At 44.9% G+C, this 7,956-nt stretch overlaps 1 protein-coding gene across 10 annotated transcripts in view; it reads left to right on the top strand.

Annotated features, from left to right (window-relative positions):
- The first annotated feature begins 2,111 nt into the window (after nucleotides 1-2,111).
- The window catches only part of ADAM23 (ADAM metallopeptidase domain 23), a 197,685-nt gene continuing 191,840 nt past the window's right edge, over nucleotides 2,112-7,956 (top strand). For 5 of the 10 annotated variants that reach the window (XM_032278485.1, XM_032278486.1, XM_032278483.1 and 2 more), the window contains exons 1-2: nucleotides 2,119-2,633; nucleotides 3,861-4,078. In XM_032278485.1, the coding sequence (XP_032134376.1) occupies nucleotides 2,420-2,633; nucleotides 3,861-4,078 (432 nt within the window). In that variant the 5' untranslated portion in view covers nucleotides 2,119-2,419. Of the gene's footprint in view, nucleotides 2,634-3,860; nucleotides 4,079-7,956 lie in introns of all 10 variants that reach the window. The other 5 variants (XM_032278481.1, XM_032278480.1, XM_032278488.1 and 2 more) reach the window with 3 other exon arrangements.

Here is a 7,956-nt window from a genome sequence, read left to right as displayed (position 1 = left end):
AGGAGTTCGAGACCAGCCTGGCCAACATGGTGAAACCCCTGTCTCTATTAAAAATACAAAAATTAGCCGGGTGTGGTGGCACACGCCTGTAATCCCAGCTACTCAGGAGGCTGAGGCAGGAGAATCGCTTGAATTCGGGAGGTAGAGATCTCAAGATCACACCACTGCACTCCAGTCTGGGTGACAGAGCAAGACTCCGTTTCAAAAAAAACAAAACAAAAAGAAACTATATTGAATCCTCATTCCATACCCCAAGTGCATGAAATGGTGTGTTGCTACTGGTGGATGTGTTTGGTCAGTCCAGGTTGGCTGGTAGGTTTATTTATTGGAACAGACTTTAAGAGGTTGTCACTCAATTGCAAGAGATGCCTTTCAAGTAACTTGCATCAGGATGCTTTGTACCTTTCATTTCCCTCTCCCTTCTCATTCTTTGTACATCTCCTTTCTGGGTTGCTTTCTGTCAGGCCCTTTTTCAGGATGTAAATTGTTTCAAATATAAATTTGGAAGACCTAGCCAGAGCACGCTTGACTTGTGGGAGACACCCCTAGAACACTGACCTGCAGTGGGCACTCCAGGGGGGCTAGAGTGTTCAGTACCCTGCTCCAAGTGTGACTTCTGCTTGTGTGTACCATCAATTTCTTTGTTCATTTAGTACGTACTTTCCAAGCGATTTCTCTGTGCCTTAGACACTATGTTAGGTCTTAGGGACACAGCAGTGTGTAGAAGGGGAAACTGTTGTTGCCCTCACATGGGAGGTAGCATCAGTTACAAATGTATATGAATAAATATGTGGTAATAATATCCTAGCTCAACATAGAAAGGAAGTTAACTCATTATTAACCTAACAGTTCTGTAATGTGTGTGTGTGTCCGTGCATGTATATGTGTTTCTCTTTTCTTTTTGTTGAGTGTAAGTGGAGAAGATAGCTAACATTGAGTTCTGTTGTGGCCATGGTACTTTATACCCACATTCTTTCTTTTAATCATGGAATTCTCCACCCCAGCCCCCACCCCGTAGATGTCGGAGCAAGACAACATTGTTATGACTCAGACTGTCATTGGGAGGGTGAAGAAATGATTGCTTGCCTTATGAGAGTTTGGGGGCAGAAATATACCACAGACTCTTATCTGAAGCCATCAGATTTGGTGGCTGTGAAGCCACTGAAGCCAGAGATTTACATTTTTTACAGCAACGAGAGAAAATTTCCCCTTTCCTCTGCAGAAGTCAGGACTAGATCTCAGAAATAGAAATGTGTCCTCCTAAATGCGTGCCCACCCCCGTGGTTGACAAACAACGGATTTCCCAAGATAGCTGCCACACGCTTGGGTTCTAATCTCTGTGTTGCTTCCCCGCCGGAATGTCTAAGTCCTTCCCGAATATGCCCAGTCATACTTTCTGAACTTTTAAGCAAACACCGTCCAGCTTCTTGTGCTTTTCTCAAAGACCCCAGGAGGGAGAGAGGACACAGGCCGGGGCGAAGCGCCCCTGCGCGGGGGATTCCTGCCACTCCACGCCACCCTGCGGCGCAAACGTGCTTCCCAGCTGCCGTCCCACCCGCTGCTGGCACGCTGAACAAGGAGCCGCGCTATTTTTGCCTCCCCGGCTGCAATCCTTTATTTTTACATGCAAGAAGGAAATAAATAAGGGATTAAGAAGGAAATGCATGGCCTTAGTTTATCCCGAGCAGGAAGGGGTTGGAATAGGAGAGGGTAGGTGAAGTCTGGGGTGGTGGAAAAGGCAGGACGATTTCGACTGGTTGTTCTCTCCCGATCATCCCAGTCTCCGGCCTGGAAGCCCCCGCACTCTCTTTCTGCCCCTCTGGCTTATCCGTGACTGCCAGCTCCCCTTCCACCGCCCCCGTCTTTGGAGGTACCACCGTCACCTCTGATGCTGCCTGGGCTGCTGCATCACTCTGCTGCTTTTCCCGGTTCCCCGCCTCCCACCAAAGCATGCGCAGTGCGTTCCGGGCCAGGCAACAGCAGCCGCACAGCATCCAAGCAGCAGAATCAGCACCCGAAGCCCCGCGCGGGCGCGCTCTCGGGGGGGCGGGGCGCACGCCCGCTCCGCGCGTCCCCGCACCGCTCGCTCCCGGGCGGCGCCTCAGCATCCTCAGGCCCGGCAGCAACCCCCGCAGTCGCTGAAGCGGCCGCGCCCGCCGCGGGAGGGAGTAGCCGCTGGGGAGACTCCAAGTTGGCGGACCCCTCGACTTCTCTGCGGTCCGCCCCGGGAGTGGTTGCGAGGCGAGCCGGGAAAGGGGGCGCCGCCCAGCCCCGAGCCCAGAGCCCTGAGCCTGGAGCCCCCTACCCTCCGCGGCACCATGCGCGCCGAGCCGGCGTGACCGGCTCCGCCCGCAGCCGCCCCGCAGCCAGCCCGGCGCTCTCGCCGGCCACACGGAGCGGCGCCCGGGAGCTATGAGCCATGAAGCCGCCCGGCAGCAGCTCCCTGCGGCCGCCCCTGGCTGGCTGCAGCCTTGCCGGCGCTTCCTGCGGCCCCCATCGCGGCCCCGCCGGCCCGGTGCCTGCCAGCGCCCCGGCCCGCACGCCGCCCTGCCGTCTGCTCCTCGTTCTTCTCCTGCTGCCTCCGCTCGCCGCCTCGTCCCGGCCCCGCGCCTGGGGGGCTGCTGCGCCCAGCGGTGGGTATGGCCCCGTGCCCTCAGCGTTGGCTTTCCCGCGGGGCCCTGCGGGGGACAGCGAAGGGCGCGCGGGTCCGTGCGCTCCGGGCTTGTCCCCGGCTCGGCCTTTCCATCCCTCCCTGCCTGCCTTTCCACCCTTCTCGTTCCCAGACCCCTGTTCATTCCAGCTCACTTTTGGAAGTCCATTTCTGTTGCATTTGCTAAAAACCCATTCCAATTCTTGTCGGTTCCGCTGGGAGGTGTTTAGTGGATCCTGGGTCCCTCAGCGATCTCTGTGCAACTTGCGGAGGGGAAACCAGAGAATGGGAAATACAGCGAGGGAGCAAGTTGCTACTTGAGTGCTGAAGCCTTAATGGAATCCGGGGAGGATGTAGTGATAATAGTGGCAATGGGCTGTTTCCTCAAATTTGCTACCCAGCATATTCAGTGCGGTTGGAATTAAGGTGGGGGAGGCACACTTTGGGGACCGAAGAATTAAGGTGCCGAAGACATACTTCGTGCACGACCTTTGGTTGTGATTTCTCAAAGTGCTTGTCGTTATAAGGAACAGTTAATATAATACAATCTTCAATACACATTGATGATTGGCAATTATCACTAAAAGCAGAAAGCTAGCTTTGTCAAGAAAATAAAAAGAAATTGGAAAGCTGCCAGCATCTGCATCCCTACATGGAAAAGAATGTTTGCTTATCTCAAAGTTAAAAGATAAGGGAACTGTCCATTTTGTTAAAAGTGTCAAGTACTGAATACATTCGGTATCCATGAATTCAGTACTCAGGTTATCTTAGGAGCGTTCTTAGCTCTCGGATGGGATGCCACTAGACAGAGTAGAGTTGTGCTTCTGTGGACCCAGAGAAGGGGTGGAGATTGGGGGCAGGACCCCTGAACATGTTCATTTAATGACTCTTCTTCCCTCAAATTCATTCTACCCCTCCCCCAAACACTTAAATTATAGATTTGAGTCTGACTAGAAAATGTATATATAAGACATAAATCAAAGAGTGCACATTTGTATAAGCCTTACTGGCTATTTATTAACCTCTCCAGGCCATTTTATTGTTGAAATAACTTGCTTTACTCTAGCTGTACTTCTTCACTACTTATAAATAGAAAACTTTGTGTTTGCAATTAAAGGAAAAATGCATTTTAGTGCTGATGTATTTATGGGGTAAATACGTGTGTTTGTGTATGTTTGTTTCCTGCCCCCCCACCCCCCACCCCCACCAGCTCCGCATTGGAATGAAACTGCAGAAAAAAATTTGGGAGTCCTGGCAGATGAAGACAATACATTGCAACAGAATAGCAGCAGTAATGTCAGTTACAGCAATGCAAAGCAGAGAGAAATCACACTGCCTTCAAGACTCATATATTACATCAACCAAGACTCGGAAAGCCCTTATCACGTTCTTGACACAAAAGCAAGACACCAGCAAAAACATAATAAGGTAGGCAGGAGGCTGGCTTTGCAAAAGTAACTATCATGAAGAGTTATCTTTTGATTTGATTTTCTGCCAGAATCTGATTTCACAAATTTTACTGCAGCATTTTATTAAGAAGGCAATTAACATGATAGGAGAGAAACTGGAAGGAATTAACTTGGGATCTACTGGGATAGGACTGTTGTTTCTCTTCTCTGACTAAAGTGGAACTAGAATTTTCTGATACCTGAAATGATATCTATGTACCTTTCAGGTACATGGGGCACTTAACAGTAGTTAAGTGAATGTGTTTATGATTCTGACTTGTTTCCGTGAGGCTTTATGTAAGGGTGCAGTATTCTGCCTTGATACAAAACTGCCTCCCAAGATGTAAAAACTGCTTTCAATCTGCACATGTAAGATTGCTTCAAGAAGCTGTTTGGCTGCAGTGTCTCCATCAGTCTTTCCACTTAGAAATTGAAAGTTTAAACAGTCTTTCTTTCTTTAATTGATCAGTAGGAGGAAAAAATTTTTTTCTGTTGTATTTTCCATAGGTAAGCAATTTGACATTTAAAAAGATTATGGTGAGTATACACAAATTATTTGTATAATATGAAGATCAATTTTGGTTGACATAGTTCTTCAGTACTTAATCTGCATTGATTATGAGCAGTTGCTTTACTTTCAGGTTAGTTCAGAAAGTGGGACTAATAAAGGTTTCAGTGGAAGACAAATGTGCTTAATATCCAAAGAGTTTAAGGGATCTTTTTCTCTGCCTACTATCCTTTACTTGAATTAATATTATTTTGGACCTCAAGCAGATTTACACAATGGGTTATCCGTGCCTCTGTTGTTTATCAGGAGCAGAAATTAGAGTCTATATGTTAAATGTTTCATTTTGACCTATACTTGCTCAGGTGAGAACAGTTAACTGTCTATCTAGAATTTAAGAAAGCATTTGCAGTTTACATCGTTTTTATTAGTTTTCTAAAATATAGGTGAGTGGTAACAGTATTTATCCCCATTTTACAAATGGGGAGCTAGAAATTTCAGGCTTGTGGGTGATTTTCCTAATATGGTAAAACAACTAATATGGAATTCAGGTGACCTGAATGTTTAAGTTTTACTATTTTTTACAAGTTAGGTCTCTGAGAAAGTGCTTCCTTCACACTGAATGTTACTGGAGAGGTGAACTTTCTTTCACATTATTTTGAAGTGGCTGCTACACACCATGGCTGAGATAAATGGGTCTCTGTTCTGGGCCAGCCCTTTTCCCCATAAGCTCCTATATAGCTTAATGGGCTGAGTACTAGATCATGTCTAACTCATTTGTCTTATCGATAGGAGAAATGGGTGTTGTCTCTAAAGAAGAGAAATCCAAGACCCTTTTGATAAAATGCATTGAGACTTTTGTAGCTTTCCTTATGAATGGGACCTTCTAGAGTTAGGTGGTTAGTTTTCAAACTCCAGCACCTTTGCTTATGGTGAAGGAGAAACAGCTGCCTCAAAGCCTGTTTCAAAGAATGCTCAAGCTCTCCTCAGCAGAGACTTGAGATTTCAGTGGAACTTTTTAGTAACTCAGATGTTGGAGGCTATGACTAATGCTTGCCTTATAGTTTAACCTTATGTGGCTGTTTTCTTTGGTGGGATGTGGTTTGACTGTAATATACCTGACTTCCTATGATAATAAGGTTTGTTAAACCTGTCCCCACCACTTACCTAGAAAAATAGACTTCTCACTGTGGATCACCTGCTTGCCCTTGGAATGATTCTATGTCTCACCCTCCCCCCTACCCTCAATCGTAGTTGTAGTTTTTTTTTTTTTTTTTTTTTTTTTAATACTGTACTTTGAAAAGAACGTTTATATAGAAATCATATTTGAAAGCATTTTTCTTATTGGTTTAACTCGATGAACATTTGTTGCACCTTTCTCATGTGCAAAGCAGTATGCTAAGTATTCAAAGATAAGGGCTAAAAGGATAAAAAGACATGATCTATCCTCCAGGAGATGGGAAAATGAGATGAGCGAGGTTCTAAAAGTGCTCCCGTATGGGTATAGACAGTGTTGTTGTTTGGTGGGTACCCTGAAATTTCCCTTCATGTTCTGTGATCTGCCTTTTACTTCTGTTTTTAAGCATCCCTTGAAGTAGTTGATAAAAAGTGTTCCATTTGCTTTCTGCTGTATCTTAGGATGACTTGCCTAATAACAGTGATGAGAGATACTTGCTAGTTCTGCTGCTTTAGAAATGTTTCAGTAAGAATAGAATTTCATTTCTGCTTTCATATAAAGAAGTTTTGATTTTAATATCTCTGTTATGTACCTTTTTTCCCCTCCCCTGATCTCATTGCACTGAAGCACATTTTTGATGAAAGCCTTAGAAATGCTGAATCACTGTGCCTTTCTCATGGATCCCTGGACGGGGGTAGAGGTGGAAATGGAAATTCTCAAATATAGGTTGCAAGGCCAAGTTCCACATTTATGTCTGAAGAAATTTCATAAATGTTCAGTATTGATCAGTCTTTATTACTTTACAGCTGTGAAAGTTAACATGTTTATTAACTCTTCCAGAATTTGTGAGTGTAAAGGCAGATTGTGCAAACCACCTCTTTACATACTAATGTTTCTGAATGCTTTAATGTTTCTTTGTCAAAGAATGTTGAAAAGTCTTTTTTATCTCCATAGAGTGATGTATAACCAGTTGTCCAAATGCCATTTTTGAAAGTATAAGTGGCACTCCTAATAATTATGCCAGGATAGTAGGCATAAACCAAGGTAGTCCAGAGCAGGCAGGGAGCTTTGGCACCTTGGAACTAAATGCTGTATTCCTTGATTTTTGGTGCTTACCCAAATTCAAGATTCTTTAAAGACAGTTTTATTTTCTGATGATTTACTATAAACTCTTTCTTACTAGCTAGGAAGTCAGTGTCCTGCCATGTAGCAGTATTAGGGTTTGAAATGGAAAAATTTAATTTTGCTATGTGTGATATTGTAAAATATATTTGGTAATTATCCTGTTTCCTGGTACACAGCTTTGAAGACCCTTGGAATCTCCAGAGTGATGAGTGTCTTTCATATGCCAATGAGATGACAGGTGGCTGGGGGTCCCTAGATAGCTTCAGGATGGGAGCTGGTCACCAGAAAGACCAATACATTATCAGAGGTTTGGGACTTTCAGCCCTCAATCTCAAAGAGAGAGGTGGAAGGTTGAGTTGATCACCAATAGCCAGTGATTTAATCAGTCATGTCTACATAAGGAAGCATCCATAAACACCCAAAAGAGTGGATTCTGAAAACTTTTGGATAGCTCAACATGTGGAACTTCCTGGAGGGTGGAGTTCCTGGGGAGGGCATTGAAGATCCTTGCCCTATGCGTCTCTTCCATCTGGCTGCTCATCCGTATTCTTTGAAATATCTGTTATTAAATAGTAAGTGTAAGTAAAGTATTTCCTGAGTTCTGTGAACCGATCTAGCAAATTAAGGGGATTGTTGCTACCCCAGTTTACAGCTGGTCTGTCAGGAGCACAGGCCTCCATGTGGGGCTTGAGATTGGCATCTGAAGTGGGCATCTGTAGGCTTGTGGGACTAGGCCTTCAACCAGTGGATCTGATGCTATCTCCAGACTAAGAGGTCAGAATTGAATTGAATTAGAGGACAGCGAGGTGGTATCTGATGAAGAATCTGCAGAATTACTTGGTGTGTGGGAAAAACCCTCCTATACATCAGATGTCAGAAGTGTTGGTTTGAGTGTTGTATGAGACTAGAGAAGGAAAAAGCATTGCTTTTTTCTTATATCTCTTACTTTGTTATCAAGATCGATCTTTTTCACTTGTAGAGACTTTTATGGGCATAAATGGACTTGTATGATTACTAAATATAAGCATTTTGTTAACCATTAATGCAATAT

Source organism: Sapajus apella, unplaced genomic scaffold, assembly GCF_009761245.1.
Source record: "Sapajus apella isolate SASKATOON/1434 unplaced genomic scaffold, GSC_monkey_1.0 scaffold10, whole genome shotgun sequence".
In the NCBI taxonomy this organism is placed as follows: Eukaryota; Metazoa; Chordata; class Mammalia; order Primates; family Cebidae; genus Sapajus; species Sapajus apella.
This window is presented reverse-complemented; position numbering and strand designations above follow the sequence as displayed.